General features: G+C 39.0%; 1 protein-coding gene across 5 annotated transcripts in view; it reads right to left on the bottom strand.

Moving 5' to 3' along the window:
- Positions 1-21,331, bottom strand: part of LOC114152793 (active breakpoint cluster region-related protein) — a 130,120-nt gene that overhangs the window by 84,118 nt on the left and 24,671 nt on the right. For 2 of the 5 annotated variants that reach the window (XM_028030816.1, XM_028030819.1), the window contains exon 2: positions 1,025-1,191. In XM_028030816.1, the coding sequence (XP_027886617.1) occupies positions 1,025-1,191 (167 nt within the window). Of the gene's footprint in view, positions 1-1,024; positions 1,192-4,861; positions 4,932-10,164; positions 10,252-14,970; positions 15,029-21,331 lie in introns of those variants that run through there. The other 3 variants (XM_028030822.1, XM_028030820.1, XM_028030821.1) reach the window with 3 other exon arrangements.

Below are 21,331 nucleotides of genomic sequence, written 5' to 3'. Positions count from 1 at the left end.
ATCATCAGGATGAAAGATAGATTAATCGATTACTAAAATAATTGTTAGTTGCAGCCTTAAACAAATCACTGGCTTGTTTTACTGGAAGGTTGATCATTTGAGTAAACACAGGTCAGTAAATCCACAAATTCAGGAAAGAAAAAGAAAAAATAACCAAAAAGACTCTACAGAGCCACATTTTTGAACTTATGCAACATAACAAGCACCATGGTGAGAACTAAACACAACTTCTCATGCTTGGATCTGGTAAATACATTAGATGTATTTACCAGAATTAAGTAATTAACATCAAAGCCCATAACAACCCTCAGTTAATCTAATCTTTTCAGCTGAATGTGTGGAGCTGACACAGAAAGAGGAGCTGCCATCAATCATCTCATATTTAGAACAGATCTGGGAGCCGAGTAGCTAAGAGCCTTTAATCAGATGTTTGAGGGAAAACAAGGATGAAGTGCTGCAGGATGGATAGTAACGTTTATTTACACAGGAAATGCTGTCATCTAATTAACGGTAGAGTTTCTAGTAGCACGCACTGCTACATATCAGTCTAACATATCTTAAAAAAATAAAATAAAATCACTCACGTATTTCAGGCTATGTCTTTACTCATCCACGTACGAATGTTTTGATTTAAATATATTCAGTGGAAAGCAATCTACCACATAATCAACCACGAGGGGCAGCAATTTACCCTCCTGTTACGTCCTGTTCATTTACGTACAGTACCTACTGTACATTGCCTTGAAAAATAATTTTTACCCCTTTAATTTTTTACATTTAGTCCCACAAGATTCAGTGTATTTCATTAATACTTTGTGTGACTGACAAACACAGATACCCAGTTTCAAGTAAAACAAAAACAAAGGATCCCCAAAGCATGATTCTGTCACCACCAAGTATCCCTTAAGGAACGGTATGTTCACAGTGTATGAAACCTCAATAAACCCCAGGGGGTATGAATAGTTTTCCCAAGTCAAAACGTTTTTCCCTCCCTTGTTATGTGTATTTGTGTGCCTCTTCTTACCTCCAGAGGCGAGGGGGAGACCGCCTCACCATCAGGCCCCTGAGACACGCACAGCTGGGGGGACATGGTGGGCGATTCGTCTATGTAGGGCAGCGTCTCGGAGCTATCCTGGGACTTGCCGTCTTCGGCTCCGTCCCCGTCGTAGCCATCTGTATTATAATTGAAGTCTGTATGTGGAGGGGGAAGGAGAGAAAAGTTCAGGTTTATCGTCATGCGTGCGCAGATAAAAATGTGATACATTTGCGGCACATTTTGCCCTGATTTTCGCCAGTAAAACAGAATACAATCTTCCATGAAAATGTCCAAATAATTAGAGCATAAATAATAAAAGTCACTGTGCATGAGTCTCTGTTTTCCTGACAGAGGATAAGGTTATAAGCTGGACGGCTGGAGTGCTTTCCAGCTGCTCTGATACAGGAAAAGTGCAGGTTAACAGTTCACCACAGAACAAAGGGATTCAAGTTACAGGCATCACAATCCAGCCACTTATACATCTCCAAGCAATTAATGTTTATACTGAATAACAATTTGCTGTGAAAGCGTTGAGATAAAGCAACTAGACCCAAAATGAAAATCTTCATTTCAGACAGAGCTCTGAAAATATGAAATAGAGTTGGTACGACTAATCAAAGTAATTGAGATTAATCTGTTTTTGAAATAGTCAATTTAGTAATCGATTAATCGTTCATCCTCAGAGCAGTATTTAAGCCAAAACTGTACAAAGCAATCTATAAATTTGGCATCTAAGTTAAAAGCTTCTTTGTCTGCAAATCTGTTTTACCCAGAATCTTTGCCGAGGTAGATAAGATCGGTGGATCACCAAGCTCCCAAAATGAAGGAAGTCTGGGCTGATTTATTTTTCAGCAAAAGTAAATAAGTTATTTGCAACTTTTAATGTACTTCTAATACTGTATAAAGAAGGCTTAAGTGGTTAAATGAAAAATCTACAGATTGTGCCAATTTTTCCACCCAATTATTTGCAGCCCTATAAGCAAAAAACTACCAAAAGTCCAAAGCCAAGAGCTAACTTTAACTTTGTGGAATCACAGTCATGTACTAGACTTTGTGTCAGAAATCAGGTCGAAACTCGTGAACACTGGCATTCAAGCCCTGAGTAGTGGTGACAGCTCCGGTGGAAGGGAACATCGCTGACTGTGAAATCACTCCTGTCCTGAGGTCAAAAGAGCAGCAGCAAAAACAAGATGACTGGAATAACAACTAGATATTCGAAGAATGAGAAAGGAATAAAAAATTTAAAAAGAGGTTGATTTATGTTATCACAGCTGATTTTCCCACAGAAACTAGCACAGTCCTTTTCAAGCATATTTCTTTTGTTTTCTTTCAAGACAAAGAGAGCTTTCTTATGAAACTTGCTCTTGTTTTTGGTTCACATTTTATTAGCTTATTAAGTTTAGTTGGATTTCTTAATAACTTGTATTGTTACTGTGTTTGTATTTTTTATGCTATGTTTTATCAAAACAGGTCTCTCTTGTAAATGAGATATTGACTCTCAATGAGACAACCTGCATCAGCAGTGTTTAAAAATTCTAAACTGGTTTTCGGTGATGTTTTACAGTGATTGTGTGGGAGTTGTGTGGGTGTTTTATAGGGCGGGTGTGTTTGCATAAAATATATCAGTCGTTTCTAATGAGATGCGGATAAAAATTAATAGGAAAAGCGGGACTCAAACCCCACTGGGACAATTTACATCATGCAGTTAATGTTGCAGCTCGGCTGGACATGCAGTCTGTGACATGTACCTCAAGTCATTAGGCCCACCTGTCAATCAGAGCCTCCATCTGGTAGCTGCATGCTTGTGTGTGTGTTGATAATTGAGAATTTGAATCGGGACATGATTTTTATGCAGCTGTCATGCATACGCAGAAATAGCTGCGTTCCGTGAAGCGTTGCAGGAAGACACGAGTGGAGCGTGAAGTATTAAAGTGAGGAAGATGCTAACAGCTGATCAGAATCCAAATCAAATCTATTTTAAAGCAGGCGGCCATCATTGCTCTTTATTTTCTATTTGGAGAAACATCTGAAGGACACAGAGCCCATTCAGAAATACAGCTCCAACTGCGCCGAGCAGAGAGCTGGAGTGCATACAGTAGTCTAGTTTACTTTATCCATCCCGACCGTTATGCATATTAACTGTTTGATTTCGTCATTATTGGTGTGAAGTGTGTGAGAGTCTCTCAGAAGGGCAATTTGGCATGTGATTGGTCAGTCTTTCAGCTCATTAGATCTGCTTAGCAGTTTTAATAAAAGCCACACAGAGGGAGAGAGGGAAGAGGAAGTAACTGTAACTATCCTTTGCACAAGCCAGACCCACTGCTGCTAATTCACAAAAACAGATCAAGGTTAAAATACCTGCTCAACAATGAAGCTTGGATTTCTCCGTAAGCATTTCAAGAAGGGTTTTCTAAAAAGTACTCTGAAATTTGAAAAAAACAAACAAAAAAACAAAACAATTCTATCAATGATTATCTTCAAAACTTTAGTGTGATCCTTTTGTGTTCCTGTTTTTTCCATCTGGTCCTATTCATGACAGCTATGATCACTAAATATTACGGATACTAAATTCTAGAAGTTTATCATTCTCTGCATAAACCAGGTTTTCTATCGGAGTCAAACTTTCCAAAAATCCATCCATTTTCTCACACAAACAATTTATTGTCCCCGTACCGACTACAAACATTATCCTAGATCAGAAACATGCAAATAAAGAGGAAAAATAAAACAAATACAAATGGGTGGACTGTTATGAACTCTTGATTATCTGAGTTCCCTGATATGATGTCACCAGAGCTTTTTTGTGGAGACTGAAAATTTTGTCTCTAACATCTGTCTGTGTTCAGCTTTCTAACCGTGCGACCAGACAGAGATTTAAAGAGGAGGATAAAACTGCCTTTCATCACCATGGTAGCATTAGTTGTTTTATGATTTCATTTCTCTACTCCTGAGGTTTACAGAATGGAGAATATCACTTCCTCTTAGTTAGCCTGGAAATGTTCGTGTCTCACACGGCACCGCTTTCACCTCTCGTCACAGAGCTACATTAATGTCGCTTCACTGTTGTATGTTTAATGTTTTCTGTTAATGATTTGCTGCCAATCAACAGAGAGAGAGAGAATGTTTTAGATGGTCCGCCAGCTGCAGCCTGTTCTGTTTGGCCATCCATGTCTGCAGGATTAGACTGGAATAAGATCAGAATGGAGCGTGACGGAGTAGCAGATCTCACCGAGTACGAAGAAATGGCCTCAGAGGAAAGCAGGGCTGCAACTAATCATTTTAGTAATCGATTATTCTGACGATTAATCAGATTTAAAGAATTGGCACACTCTGCAGATGTTTCCTTTAACCACTTCAGCCTTTATTTAATCAAGAGGATTAGTTACCTAAAATGCAATTGTAGCCTTCTTTTAGTGTACACCTGATCACTTGTAGTAAAGGACATATCTGCAATTAAAAAATACTTCTAACTTGGATAGAAAATATCAACAGAAAAAGGTTTTCTTTAATCATAAATGCAAAATGTAAATATTTTTGTACACGTTTGGCTTAATTATTGCTCCGAGTATGTCGTTACTTCAGCAAACGGCCTTTTTTAAGTCTGTGTACTCCATCAATTACAAAATTAGTTGACGATTATTTGATTTATCAATTAATCACAATTAATCTGATTAATCATTTCAGCCCTTGAGGAAAATTGGGCTTATTTCATAAAATCTGCACTGCACTGCAATTCAGAGATAATGACTGTACATTCTATTTGGTTTTGAGACACACACACACATTTAGAAGCCACAGCTAAACCAATAGCACATTGCAACTCACCATCACTAGTGAACAGAGAACGAATGACGCACACAGCCTCAAAGAAGAAAGCCATAAGTGTTGCAGCAGGTTGTCTCTTCACTGGCAATTGTCCATTGTTACCGTTAGGCAACGTTATGTCCCCCTCTAAACACTAGCAGCACAACTTCTTAGTCTGGAACTGAACAATGAGTTGATCCAAAACCCAACATGTGTGGCCTGCCGCTGAAATAGTGATATGAAAACTACAGCCAGCGTGGTGCTTCTCCGTGCTCAATGCTTGCACTGTTTCAAACCTTGAGCCAGCACTTATTCAAATGAAGGCTCTAGGGGTTTATCCAACAACGTCCAAAGCCAGCTCAGGAGCATGTAATAAACACACATCCATGAAGAGCCGCTGCTGAATAGAAGATGTAAAATGTGGTCTTCTCACTCTTCATTTGCATATGGCTGGCCCCCTCTGGTTAGCAGACAGTATTCTAGTCAACGGTCCGTAACAAACACTGGCGTTGGTGTTTTCTTATGAGTACATGGATTAAAAATACACATGAACTGCCTGCATGATAAAGGAAAAAAAACAACCAAAACTGGAGGTGTGAGGTAATCCGCTGCTAGAAAGAAATATAGCTGTTAAATTATACCTTGTTTTGTTAGTTACTGAAACATTTTCAGAGGAGTACTTAAGCCAAAGTTGTACAAAAACATTTTGCATTTAAGATAAAAACACCACTGTCTTTAAATATGTTTTACAGTTAGATTCACTCAGTTCAAATTAACCAAAGGAATGCTGTGTTATTGCGTCTGTTTATTTTGCTGTTTAAATGAATTTAATTAATTGTTTATTTGCATCCTTTAATGCATTTCTTACACTGTAAAACCAAGGGCTGAGTGGTTAAATAAAATATCTGCAGAATGTGCTAATTTTTTTTATCTTATTAATCACCAGAATAATCAATTAATAAAACAATTGTTAGTTGCAGCCCTACTTGGACTAAATTAACTTATATAGCCCTCATACCTTGTCATAATCATGCCTTGTTATATCTTCTGGTATTAAATTCTTTAAAAAGAGATCAGAGTCAGCTAAAAACTAGAAAAACCACAAATGTGTCATTTTTAGAAGTGAGATATACTATAAAAAATTTATTTGATGGATTTTACACCAAAGTCTGGCTAGTAAACTTAAAGCTGACCAGCACAAACAACTGTTATTGTTAACTATTACATCCTGGTCTGAAAAAACAAAACAGAAAAACTTTGCCCTACAACTGTCAATAAATACGGAACTGTGTAAACAATTCATTTGCTAATCAAAACAGTCCCCTATTATGGTGGAACTTCCCACGTAGTTTATTTGTTAATAATGTAATATTTTGTAGCAAAGTAAAAAGTGTCTCTGCAATTACCATGAATTGTCTGACTCATGTCAGCAAAGTTTTCAAAGCTGACCTTTTTGAGGCGACCCAGTAGTCACACTCGGACAAAATTCCTGCCATATTATATCATCGGCAGAACAAAAAGGCACAAAAATCACCACTGCAGACTAAAAAGAGAGCTTTGAGCAAGATACAAATCACATATACAACGCCCACAGCCTGATGTGAAAACAGGGGGACTAAGCTTTACCAAATACAAGCTTTCAGTGAAACAGGGAAATGATGAGAGGACTAATGGAAGTCATCACAGACGCCGTGTCAGAGGCTGATGTGTAACTACGGTATCGGGTAATTTACATGTACCGGTAGGTAAATTTCAAAGAGTTCATTCAGAACAATTACTAGGCAACTAATGAGGATTTTGGTCATCACTGATAACAAAACGGAAGGCTTTATTAGGATGAAAATGTGATTACAAAGTCAAAACTGACCAAACAATGTAAAGCCAGGGTTGTAAAACATTTCCACTCCTTAAACTTTATTCTATGTTGTCATTAAGCCTGTCACAACAAGCAATTAATCACATGATAATTTCCATTCTGATTAATATTTTTTGAAGGGCAATTTTGTTTACAGAGACATCATAATCCATTTTATTCATGGCTTCCACAGTGTGATTTTTAATTATGTTTTATTTGCTGTTTTTGGATGCCATGTTTTGTTTTTGATATTTCAAATATCTCACAGTTCCAGTGTTTAGTATTCAATAAAAAATGAAAGATTATTGGTGGGTAAACTTGCATTATTACATCGTTATCAATAGATTACCTGAAAATGGTTTTAAAACACCAATATAATTTATCACAATCATTATGGGACAATTATTCATCCAATTGGGGTATTGGTGGCAACAGTGGTAGGAGTTCACCCTGCAAGAGGTGGGTTGCCAGTTTGATTCCCGCTCCGTCGACTCTGGGGATAATGTGATAAAAAATGAAAGAGATCAAATACAGATGAATCCGTCAGTATTACGGCTTTTTGGTAAAGTTGCACTTCCCACAAGAAGCTTTGGGAAAACGGGGCTGCCTCTGTTACCCAAACCACAGATACATGCTCTACACAATTACTCCTGGGCTCTGCTGTGAGTCAGATCAATGACGCTTCTGTTATTAAGGAGTGGCTCACACCAGAAAACCTTTTAAACTAGGACAACACACGCCTACACACACACGCACACAAATACCACAGACAGAGCTCACTGATCTGAATTTACAAACTTGCTCACTGTAGCTGCTTTGTGTGACCGAGACTGTGTCCAAAAGGAAAGTGTTTAAATCTCCCAGGGAAGAAAAACACGTCAGCAGTTTTAGCTTAAAAATGTAAACAAGATAATAGGATACAATAGGACCAAGGTGTACAATTAAAACAATACTACAAATGTTAATAATCTGAGTATCTCCTTAAAATTACGGTTTTACTTTTATCTATTTGACACATTAAGCATCTTTCAAGAGAATCTTGAAATGTGACACAAGAAGATTTTACATCCAAATTCAGTTTACTCTCTGTCAGAGTCATGAAACTAATCAATTCCACTGATTAACAGTTGTGTCATGATGCCAATTAACAACTAAACACCTAATAAAGAACAGGACAGTGTTAAATACAGTCTAATACAGTATTTTAGTCGAATCTGGTCACATGGATTAAACAGTATATTTCCAGTTTTACACAAACCAAATCAATGAGGTCAAATTCGGCATTACTCATCACAGTGCCACAATTCCTGGAACATTATTAGCTAATAAAACCATCAGATTTCACTGAATCCTCACTTTGATCCATTCTTCCTGTCCTGAAGCTGCAGAAAGACAGCAGTGATAGTGAATCAAAGAACCATATCTAACTAGAAGACGCCTCTCGACGAAAGCAAACAATTATAGTTGAAGTGATGCACAATAATTGAAAAAATTTAACCAAAACTAATTGGCTAAAAACAGAAATGTGGCTTCATTCATCAGAACCTGGTGTGGATTTGGTGCATACGCAGACCAATCCAAACTGGTGGGTGTTGAGAAATCTGATGAACACTGGATATGCAATCCAGTGGCACTTCTCTGATTGTCCAAATTAAACTCTCGTTGTCTAAAAACTGAAGACTCTTTAGTCCCTGCTAATATGAGCTGCAGACTGCTATGAGGCAAATAAAGACACAATTGTTGCATAATAAATCAGTTTGAGCTGCAGGGAGTTGCTACTAAATAACCATTGCACCCTTTCATTGGGTGTAATGACCTCTGACCGTGTCAGTTCACATCACTCTCACTTTGACAGACAGCTCTCACTCCCCCTATATCTCAATATCTGGGCTTTGGTTTCATTGGAAAGGGCAAAGGCTGCCATGACAACCGGTGAGGTTGATCCAAAGGCCTTCTGCTTGTCCACATAAGCGGTGTAATTTGTCACAGTAAAGACTTCAAAGCTGAAACAGAGAGATGATATGAATAAACTACCACAAGGTAAAAAATACTGTTAGCTCAGGGCTTTGAAACTCCTCCAGTTTCTACATTTCACACAAACCACTGAAAACCCCAAGAGGGAAATCTGGAATAATATGTCAATGAGCAGCACTGTCCACTATGCAAATTAAGGATAGTTTATAACGCATAACAACTTCCCATTCATCCAAAACTGAGCAAATTCAGATATCTTCTCCACAATTTGACTATATGTCTATACTAAGTCCACACATTTCAAAGGTTTAAAATAGGCAAGTAATTGTATCATTAAGTTAAAATAATTTTCTAGAAAATTAGAGGTGACCAACCTCTGCCCATTTTCAGTTTAGTTGCTAACCTTCTGACCATTAGCATTAGCACAATGGTTAGCACAACTAATCAAATTAGTTTGATTCCTGGAAAATTAAAAACAGAATACAAATTGAAATAAAGGGTGAAATAAACTCTTGGAAACATTTAAAAAATCTAATCTCAGGACAACATTGACAAGACTTTTAGAGAATTTGATTTGATTTCACCAGATTGTCAATAAATGTCAAGAACTGAACATAAGTCATAAAACATGGCTGTCTTTACAATCCATTGATGCAAGTCTAAAGCTTTAAACTAACTTCACAATATAATGACTGATAAAATAAGCTGTATAGTGAACACAACCATTGTCCCAGTCTTCTCCTTTTATCCGTTATGAGCGCTGAACTCACTGTACACATGGATCCAACTAATAAAATCACAGTGAGAAAAAGTTGCCGCTACAGCGTGAGAATCTAATCAGGGAGCTGTGCTGCCTTCCTCAGCAATTTTCTCAGGAGAGAATGGATTACATCATGGCCTGCAGTCAGCCAACAGTGTGTGGGCACCAAGAAACTAGCGTGCAAACTGTGAGAGCTGCTGAAAATGAATAAGCAACCCGACAATCACACAAACCGATATTCCACCTTTCAGCGTCTGATGAGCGTTTTTTCTACACCTTCCATAACTTTCCAGAGTGTTTGCAGATAACAAGCGATTTCAAGAAAACTCTCTAAAGACAAGACAAAACACTATGTCAAAAACAAAACAAAAAAAATCTGGAATAATATTTCAGCTGCCAAGTTTCAGGTTCCCAGCCGCAGCAGTACATTAGTAGCAAGACGAATGCACAGTCATTGTGTTTGTGTGAGTGTGTTGATGCAGTGCATTCAGGCTTTTACACCTCCCTGTTCTGCAATTATCAATTAGGGGTTGACACTGGGGAAATTAAAAGCCTTGGTGATGGCCTGTGTCCGCGCCCGGTTACACCACTCCACACTCATAAAGCAATTTTTTATAGCAGAAACACAACCAGCTACAAAGTGCAGTGCTTCAAATTCACAGATCAAAACACTTCAAATAATACTCTTTCATAACGTCCCTATTTTAAACCTATGAGTAAAAAAAAGAAGCATACCTGTTGGCTTAAAACAAGCAGCTGCTGACCAAAGAGGCAGATGAGGAGCGGTATATTGCATTCTCTACTGGTAGCTGCTTCGTCCTGAAACCATCTGAACTGGAATCAATACATGAACACACCCATCTCTTCCAGACAACATCTGACTTCACGATACAATGAGAGAGAAAGCAAGCGGCCACGTGTTCATGCATCAGCAACAGATGGGCAGATGTTTCAGATGAGTCTCGCAGCACGCCGTCGCATTCCAATCTAGTTTGCTTCCGGAGTGTTAAATTGGGATTTTATTGGACGAGGGAGGCCGTATCTTGGAGATGATTGAAGGTGAAATGGCTTTTGTTTAAAAGTGCATTGTGTTCGGAGCGCGTTTAAAATCTATTAATCCATCATCTGACTTGAGAAGGATTGAGAAGTTAGAAGAAGCAGCAGCAAACAGAAGGCAACATGGAAAAGGACAAAGATAAAAAGAGGTGTGTGACTCATGGTCACCATTTTCACAGAGTGGCTCTGATACTTCAAGTGGAGCTCTGAAAAACAAAAAATATGTGGGCCACAAGCTTCGGGTCATTTATTTATAATTTGTAAATATGCAAACTATAATTACAAACTGAGGCAAGTTTGTTGAGGACTGTATATATACAGTATAAAATATACAGTCCTCTGTATATTTTACACTCTTCATCCAGATACACATGCACTATGCAAAACTAAGGTACGCTTCTCAAATAGGAGACAGGACTTTATTTTCAAATGTTCAGCATTTCTTCTCGTTTAGACATGTGGCAAAATGGGAACAGTGTGAAAGATTGATAAAGATGGTTTTCTGAGAAAAAATTTGATAATTCAGGGTTTTAAGCTAAAAACATAATTATTGAACTCCTAAGTCAGGCTCAAGACAAGCTGTGGTCTTTGGATAAACAGGTTAAAGTGGGATTTTTGCTCCTCATTTCTTTAATCCAGCCTGATTGAGCTGATAATGGCTGGGTCCTCCGATAGGACCAACAGCTATGTTCAGGAAACAAACCCAACGAAGGCCAATAAGACGGTTGACCTCCATACAGCACTCAGAACACAGAGAAATAACGGTGGATGAGGGAGAGTAAAAGTCTAATCAGCATGAACCATTGAGACCACACTAATACATATTTATTTTGCAGTTCACCATTAAATCAAAAATCATCAGAAGCTAACTGAGATGAAGAAGGGTGCTCGTTATCTAGCTACTCCATATGGAGTGTGCACACATGTAGAGCACTTTCTGCTGATAGAAGGCAGTATTGTCCCTTAATATGCCAAAGGACAGACAAATCCACAACTGCTGGATATCTTCATGAGCCATGTGCCTGTAGGCAGCAAGAGATAAGGACCCCTCCTGTACTTGTATGCAGTCCCCCTACTCATTCACTACATCCCCCCAAACTCAACCAGGAGATGTTGCCATAGCAGCCAGTCACTATATGTTAGAGCTACCTGGCATAGATCTCCATATTTCAGACGGGTTAGAAATGCCACACAGCTTCCATGCATCATGGGAAACGCACTCCACCGAACACATGGAGACACACCTAAAGACCCAGAAACACTTTCACTACAGCCGAACTACTCCCCACACTAGCAGCAGGTTTGAGGAGACAAATCAGTCACATGTACTGAAGAGCTATTCAGTGCCCACACACCTGCAGTAAAAAAGTGCTGTAAATCTGCTGTGTGTGCTTCTACTCCTCAGCGTGCCACTAACTGTGCATGTCCGTTGGTGGACATGTGCTAATGGAAAATGAATCAAACCGTGCAGTGACACAAAAGCACTACAATAAAGTCATTAAAATGCAAAAGCCCGGCTAAAGCCTTTGGGGCGACCCAATCGGTGATTGTGCTGTCTGTTTAGTGGGCTCCACAGCCCAATTAGGAGAATATGATGCAGCTAAGAGGGAGTAAGACTGAGACACTGAGGGTGTTGGACCGAGTAGTTCAGGGTCAAGGAAATGTTTCGCACCACTTAAAAGCATTGGGGGTTACTTTGAGTCAATAAGGCAGAGAAGATACTCTAGTTTCATAACTAGCCTTGGAAGACATAAAGATGGAGGACGTTCATGGATGTACTATACACTCAAAGGAAGAGTAGCAGTTTTATATTTGATCTATTTTGTGTTTTTCTAAACACGAGCAGGATCAAACAAATTGTAAAAGTGGCTAGCTAAATTGTAGTAGTTAGATTACCTAATTTAACAGAAAGGTTTTTAATGAGAGCCATACAAAAGGCAGGAGACATTCTGTACTGTCAATAATAATAATAATAAAGTGAACTGTGATAGTTATTTATTTTTTTCACCACTCTGAATGAACGATGAGTAAATATGGTTTCACCATATTTACAGCTTTATACATAAAGCTGTATAGGATTTGCTTTATTGTAAAAAGACTAAATGATTTGATTTGACAAAACTTGAATCTGAACATTTTTAAAAACCATTTTCCTAAAAATGGCTTCCTTCATAGAGAAGACACCTGGTCTGTTGGCCACTTTTGAGGCCAACAGACCTCAAAAGTACCACAGCGTTGTCACAGATGCATTGACGTTTACTTCAGAACTCCAATAAACATCCCTTTTGAAATAAATCACTAATATGCTAAAATAGAGATCTGTTGCCACATCATTCTGGCTGTTTCTGTAATGTTAATACTACTTGGCATGATTACTGCATACAAAAATTCCATTTATTTCCTATCCCTTTTTTACATTTAAGCTACAAAACATTTACAGCCAAGGAATTACAGTTTTATACCAGATAAGGAGATATAATGAAAATGTACCACTCTCCAATTAACTGGCTAAAAATATCAAAACGCAAAGGATGAATGACACTGACACTGTCATGATGATTGCTTTTAGATATATTGTGCGGTGGCCATGTCGCAGTCCCACAACTTGCTTCTGCTTACATTAATTAAGATAGAAGGAAGACAATGAGAGGAAGTTTTGACCTCAAACGTGAGGAACGCAAACATTGTCTTGAAAACAGAGCCAGTTTAGAATATCAGTGTAAAGTCAACAACAACTCTCTAGATCAGGGGTGCCCAAAATCGGTCCTCAAGGGCCGGTGTCCTGCATGTTTTAGTTCTCTCCCTGGTTTAACGCACCTAGACCAAATGATGGCTCATTAGAAGGACTAACAAGAACATTTACATGCTGAAAAGGTTGTTACTACCACCAGGGAGAGAACGAAAACGTGCAAGATGCTGGCCCTCGAGGACCGACTTTGGGCACCCCTTTCTAGATGGATGGATTTCTGATGCAGGACATGCTTAGACTAGATTACTGAGCAACATGTGGGGGTGGGGAGGTGCAGCTGTTACAGAACAAAAGTCATGTTGACATGACTAGTCCTGATGGTCATGTCATCACTACTTTTCATGTGTCTCTCCAAATATGCATGTACTGGTTACAGATATAAAACTATACAAAGATTTCAAAAAACAGCGTTTCAAAATTGTCCAATATGTCCATTTGTACAATTTGAAGTCCTTGAACGGTAAAGCTTTCATAGTTTTGCCTGCCTGTCAAAGTTGCTTTATGTTCTCCCTCCGTGTCTCGGTGAATTGTTAATCACCAACACTTTTCTGTAGTTCACAAGAAAAATCCTCTGCTATGTGGAAAGTGATGGAAACAAAAGAAACGCCACACATTATTGTCATTATGATAATGATTTTAAGAGTCCAGTTGGCAAGCTTTGAGGCTTGAGCAGCACGCTTGTTAAGCAGCAGACTATTGGTCTGCCTCTGAGGAGACAACAAATATCAGCTTTTATAGCCTCCCAGTGTTCAGTATAAACAGCAGAACAACAAATTAATCATTTTTAGCCCAGTAAACATGTTCACTTAAAAACATACACAGTAAGCATGCTTACTCTTCCCTTACTGTCTACAACATGTGTAAATAGTATTCAAACTGATGCTACTACTGATAATAACAATAAAATTGAATCTTTTAAAAACCACCTTGCGTTATAACGGATATTCACGTTCTGTTTTCTGGTGGAGAACGGGGAAGTTTAGAATATTTGCAGCTCTAGGGGCCTTTTTTAAAAAAATATGCCAAAAGGAAAGGGGCAGAGAAAGGGGGAAAAGACATGCAGCAAAGGCTTTTTGCTGATATGTTTTTTGTTTGTACACAAATATCTAAATGGAGATAATTACAAATATAGATTTTGTTTACTTAGACACCATCTAAGTGTTTGTCACCCTTTACAATGACGATCAAAATAAAATATGGTGCGTAATGGCTGCTTCAGCTTCCTGCCCGTTTGTGTCATGTGACCTGCTTAATGTGATGTATTCAAACATCCACAGACAGCTTGTTGGTGTAGGGGAAACGAAGAAAAATGAAGGCATACCACATGCAAACACACACACAGGAAATAATTCCTCACCTTACTTTTACTCCCACTCACTAATCCCATATCAGAAGATCATGAACCTGTTCACATGACAGCTTAATTCTGTGCATTTGGCCTTTTCCCTTATTTTCTCACTGAGGATTTCTCAAATGTCAAAGAGCCAATCAGGCTGAACAGCATCCGTTGAGATAAGCATATAGACAACACACTGAGACCAGATGGCAACGGCTTAGTGGGGCAATTAATCTTTAATGACCCCAGCAAAAGCACATGTATACGAAGACATAAAGAAGAGAAAAGTTCCAATGGCCTAATGGATTCTTGGTTTATCAGCCATAAACTTATTGAAGAAATATCTCTAAATACCGAATGTAATCAAATTTGCGATGAATTAGTACATATGTTTGCTCACCTGCGTCTGGCTGGTTGACTGGTTGTTGCCCGAGTGCATCCATCAGCCCCAACTCATAATGGTCTCATCTTCTCTTCCTGTCTCCCCCACTCCTCTCTTCCGCTACACTAACCTGAATGCTTAATGATGGCCCCTGCCTTCCGGGAGCATGTAAACATGCCAGCCTCACCATTGGCTGAGGAAGAGAGGTCTTTCTGTGCCGATTGGCTGAGACAGATGGGGCATGGATGGCAGAGGAGGAAGAGGATGGTGGTTACCATAGCCCTACAGCATGACTGCTGTCTATGTCATGGAGCACTCACACACACAGACACACACCCGCACACACAAAAGGCTTCAGCCCCCTCAGGGTATAGTGATGGTCCCCACAGACTTAGAGCACAAACATACTGAGACACATGACACACCCTCTAACATCAACCACAACAAAGGATACCAGAGCTTAACCAAAATAATGATGGTGAGACATCTAATACTTAAACCAGTGGTTATTTTAGAAGCTTAACATCCAAAATCAGTTTCATATTTAAGATACTTTTCAATTTGTAGGAAATTTTTAGTAGATCAAATTATAATATTTTTTAATTCACTCTTACTTTCTAGCAAGGATGGTTGATTATAGGAACAACAACCTAATGCCTACTTCACATGGCAAGATTTTAAAATTATTGGCTGATTTTCAAAACCTGAGAGACTGAAGGGAATAAGAAATCATAGATATATCAGGTTTGGTACCAGATTGTGTGGTCTACAGCCACACAGCAAATACAGCAAACCACACGCACGGCCATTCAGATGTCAGACAGGAAATCTCACAAAACCTTTCGAGATCAAACATGATTTCAGAGTAAAAAAACATGGAAGACAAGGACGAAGCAATGGCGATGGGTTTGAGGGCTATTTTTAACAGAGACAAAAACAATACAAAAAGACGTCCCTCACATTCACCTGACTTTGTAGTGTGCCATAGCAGTTGTTTTGTCCTCTGTATTTTGGATTCCCCTCCATGCTTTCCATCATCTCAATTTATGACTGGCTACATGTCATATTTAGCATGCTGTGTAGTAAAACTGGGACAATAATAATAATAATAATGATGATAAGTGATGTTTATTTTAATCTTGTTGCTGTTTGTGTACATGTTACGGGAATGGTGGGGGTTGGCCATGTGGTATTTCGTATTTGGGCATGGCACAATGACAGTGATTGTGGTGTGGTAATTTTTTCAAGGTGTTAAAAGGGTAGGGAAACATTTATCAGTAAATACTGGTTTTTAGCCATAGCAGAATTACTAATATCAAAAATCAATAATGGTACATATTTCATATCGGTGCCACGCTGGATTTAATCAGTGTTTCTTTGCTGTCGGATTTCTCTAAAAGTTTTGTAAGACAGAATTTAATATATACAGTTCATATCAGTAACTTCTGGAATGTACAACCTATTGACTCTTGCTAAAGGATCAGCTAAGCTATCTTGCTCCTGCTTGTTTGCTGCATGTTGAACTATAACATATTGTCAGTGACAAAAGCTGCATCCATAATGGAGAAGGTCGTCACTGAATGAACTCAGGTTGTCATGGTACAGCAGAACCCCTACAGGGAAGAAAGCAACTAAGAAGTCAAGGTAGACTTGAAATTGATAGCCAGATCTCAGTTTCACTGCTATAAGCTAGACATGTTCATTTGAAATAGTCAAATTAGTCATTTCCAGCATCTTTATTTTGCTAAATAAAACTGGGGAGCATTTTTTTGTGAAGAGATTAACTTCTTACGTAAGCCTGAACTCCTTAACGGGCCCAAAGCAAAGACAATGCTTGAACACAAAGCAGAGAAAGATGGCACTGAGGGGGCAGTAGAGATTACTGTATTACATAACAACAGTGCTTGAGGCTGACTCAGATTGTTTCCTGCTCATGTGTGTGACAAGAAGTCTGAATGGCTGTTTCTATAGCTACAGCTCAGAGAAAAGAAAGAACAGATTCATCTGTTGACCAGGACAACGGTAGGGATGAAACGATGCGAGGACATTGATTCAAAGCTGACATGCAAGCTTTGAATCGATATTCAAAGCTTGCATGTTCAACAGCAAATGTTCAACATGCAGTTATTTAAATATAATAAATAACTAAATATACAACTGGCAAACACTTGGATTAGGTGGCTGATTTAACCTAAGTTGTGTGGCTGAGAAACAACTGACATGTTTGAAAAGCACTCTTGGATGGCAGATTTGGTTTTATGGCCCCTGGAGTGTAGAAGTACTGGATGTTCTTTCTGAGAGGTGAAGTTAGAGAAAGACAAGTGGTTTGGTCACATCGGGTCTCTGTAAGGTGCAACAGCCGAGACATTCCTGGATTTACTAAAACTCCCCTCAGAGAGTCTGCTGGGAAGCTGTCCAGAATCGCAGAGAGTCCGTCTGCTGAGACAAGGCATGTGACAGCCAAATAACTGCTAACATTTAACACATGAAGACAGAACTGGGACTGAGTTGAAGTCAGCCAGGAGCTGCTGGCCGGCAGTAAACTCCATCAATTACAGTTAATGTGCTCCAGAGGAAATCCAGACAAAGAATATGGCAGCCTGGGAATCACATCCATCTCTCTGTTGAGGTAGTGGTTCAAGATGTTCCTCTTCCCAGCAACACTTTCCAGTTAATCCTGGGCAATCCCGATGTGTTCCCAGGGTTGAAGAAGGTATTTAAGGTCCCTTTTGGGTGTTTCACACCTGATAGTCCGGTAGACTCAGTTCGATAGGGGACCAATGCTGCAACATTTGTTACATTTTCAGCTGATGCGGTTCACTTTCACACCGCATTGTGTCAAACAAACCAAACCCTTTGAGAAATCTTTTTAAACCCTTGCCTTTGGTGGTGCTGCACATAAAAAAGACACTAAGCGAAACTTCCTTTTGTATGAAAAGTGCAGCAAACTGTGCTTGTTACAGTCTAATTAAAATTAACTTTATTTATTTCCCCAAGATAAACTGCCGACTCCTCTGTTTAGACTATAAATGGATTAGCTCAACGCTGAATTCTCTTTAGTTTTCTCTGTTCTGTATGTAATGGAGACTCTAATTAAATGCTCCATTTCAACCAAAGGTTAGCAATGTGCTTCCCAACCAGACACTCCAAAGCGTCCGGTCCATAACTCTTCAACACGCTGTCAGCTCCCGGTCACAAAGACACATTTAGTAGTTCAGTGTTCATGAGATGATATTCAGAAAATATTTTTTTATTAATTGATTTTAGTTGTCTCTACGATGAACTCTTTGCGTAAAGTCTAGAATGTCTGCGCATCTGCACCAGGTCAAGGGTGTTAATTATAACCTGTCAAATGACCGACAGGCTTTAAATTTTCCCGTCGTTTAAAAAAATAACCAATCAAATACGGAAAATATTCCGTTAACGCAACCACTGATCCACATCAGAGTTCAATGGCATATTCAAACCTCCCCAAACAAACCGGATTTCTAGACAAATGAACTAGAGTGCGATTAAAGGGGACTAAACGGTTGGTGTGAATGCACCCTTAGATGGTTTTGGGACGGCTCTAGGATCTCTTTCAAGGAAGACCTGCCTGATCAAATCTTTGCTACACTGTGGAATAGCCAAGTTGATATATTAGAAACATTTGAGTACCCATATGATACTGAAAGAGGTTTTCAATAATCTGGCCTTCTTCTCAAAATACTTCAAGCAGAGAGTAAGCACCTGTGGGTCTTCTCTATGGGATATCAGAAAAGACACATGTAATAAGAGGTAGTGTCACCAGCTGAGACAGTCACATCCCAATGACGGACTGTGTGACCAAATGACCAGAGGAGTTGGGGCAAATTTCATGACCATTGGAGTTATCTTTACTGATCATTAACACACTGGGTAGTGGATGACTAACAGAAATTGTTTGTCATACTTCTTTAACATGTTATATTAATTAACTTACAACCAAACTCTACATTAATCAGATCACACTTTATTTATTTCGTAATTGTTTAGTGATGAAGAATTGATGGATTACCAGCTATTAGAACAGTTTATTCCAAAAAAGCAATAAAAATACAGACTCATGCTACAATCTTTAACAAGTGACAAACTACTCATCTGCCAATTCTGATTATCGTGGTGTGGTTACTAGAGCACAGCAGAACTACTCTTTGACACACCGGCGTGACAAAAACTATTTTTATCGCATCCCCAGAGATGCACATAAATTCAAGCCTTCCTCCCTCTGAATCGGATTAGGGAAAATCCATTTGACATATGCACACACGTTACGTCCCTGAATGTGCACGTGCCACATCGGCCCCACCATGCCAAAATGTCCATATCCAGATTGTTACATAATCTGGCTTTCCCTTTTGATTGAGCTGCACATGCCACTGAAGCATGGCAGAGACAAGTCTAATTCTGTAGGTTGCAGTGAGGACCATAAAGACTGAGTCTATCACTATTAAATCCCAAGTATCAGACCGAGGTCATAGTCAAGACATTTTAATTGATTGACTTGAGTCCCTTAGCAAACTCCATTTAAATGTTGTTCAAGTGCTAACCAATTTTAAGTGGAACATGTTTTGGATAGCTTGCAAAATAGTAGCAGAGAGACTGCAATAGTTGCTGCAGGCGTCCGTCTGCCTTTGATATGCCCTCCTCCATGCGTTGCGCTTGGAATGTTTTCAGTATAGGCAGAGATGCAGAGGGCAGCTGAAACACCAGTTGTTAAATGTTATAATGTACAAATCAGAATGCAAAGTTTACAAAGCAGAATAACTTATTTAACTTTTTTAGCACATACGATTCAAAATGACAAAATTATGTTGTGACCTTTTTGGTCAAGAAGTCACATCAAATATGTCAACATTACTGTGGCACTTCAGGAAATGGCCCTGCATGAAGACATCAGTCAGAGCAACATGAAATACCTTCATACAAAAATTAAAAACAAATACTGCCCGTTATGTAAAATGTTGGTAGATTTCTTCTTTTATGTTTTTTTAATTATTTTTTTTTTACATTCCATTGAAACGGTTTGTTAAAGGAGCTATTGTAAACAATGGTCAATGGGGGATATAACTTGACAAACTAAATAGGAAAAATATTTTTTTTTTTATCCATGACACAAAGCTAAAACACACACAAAAAATTACCAGTCGCTGTAGCAACTAAGTCATAAAGCTATGATTGATGTTACACAATATCTTGGTATCTCATAAAGTCAGATTCTAAGACAGAAAACTGAGAAAGCAGCCTAAAGCATCAAACCACAGAAAGGGGGGAAAGTCCTCACTCTGCAGCAGATTAGAACAAAACTGATTAAGTTTATGACTCTGTTTGAGAAACCCACCAGAGACAGTGATTAGCCTCAGAACTGAAACAAGAGCTGAAAAAATGTTGACAAAAAAAAAAATGCTGAAGGGAAGTAGCTGAGACGTACTAATTGCTCTCAGAGATTCGACTACTTTAGATGCTGACTGGACAAATGTTGCAGAGGAAGACTGATGAAAGCTCTGGACTTGCCTTGTTTTTCTCTTCCAAGTGGGCTTGCTCTAATGTGAAGACTTTAATTTATCATGTTTTATTTTTACTGTTCAACACACTGGTGCTGTAAGCCTTTTAGGATTAGCTGTTGCAGAACAAACACGTGGCAGAAATGCAACACGCTGCCTAAATCGGCGGTGGGGTTAAACAGAAAGGCTTCAGTCTCTCTGGGAGAAGCAGAGTCACTCTGCCTTTGAGCATTTACTCCCACTTGGCTCCTGTGGTTCAGGATGTGCGGTCACCGATCGGCGCACACACAGCCATTAACACGTCAGCGGCTAAAAAGAACAGATGCAATTACACCATCGCGTTAGTAACTTCCAGGAAAACAGAGGAAGCTGTAGTTGGGATGCATACCGGTTTGAAAGCAGAGGGATGCGGTCAGCGTACTATTTCCTCGGAAATATGAGTCTCTTCACACATTCTGAGGTGTTACTCATGTTGAATGTTCTTGAGCAGAGGACAATTTCAGCAACTTTCCACAGACAAAGCAAAAGATATTAAGCTGCATGAATGTTTGTGGCTATTTTTCTTTTCATGATAGTAAAGAGTTGTGAAACTAATATCCAGTCTCCTGGTGCATACACCTGGCCTCTGGTGCCATTAAAAATGGATCCACTTCCACAGGGTATTGAAATAGAATGTAATCAGCTTCACATGGATGCCAGGATACACCGAATACAGCAAAACCATGTGAATGCTAAATATGATTCAGAAACTGATTATCAAACAGAAACACAGGTAGATGAGTATTAATGCATGCATTGAGCATCTAAAAAAATCCAGCTCTGTAAAGCATTTACAGTCATGAGAGAACACTGACGCC

This window comes from Xiphophorus couchianus, chromosome 11 (assembly GCF_001444195.1).
Source record: "Xiphophorus couchianus chromosome 11, X_couchianus-1.0, whole genome shotgun sequence".
NCBI classification, from domain to species: Eukaryota; Metazoa; Chordata; class Actinopteri; order Cyprinodontiformes; family Poeciliidae; genus Xiphophorus; species Xiphophorus couchianus.
This window is presented reverse-complemented; position numbering and strand designations above follow the sequence as displayed.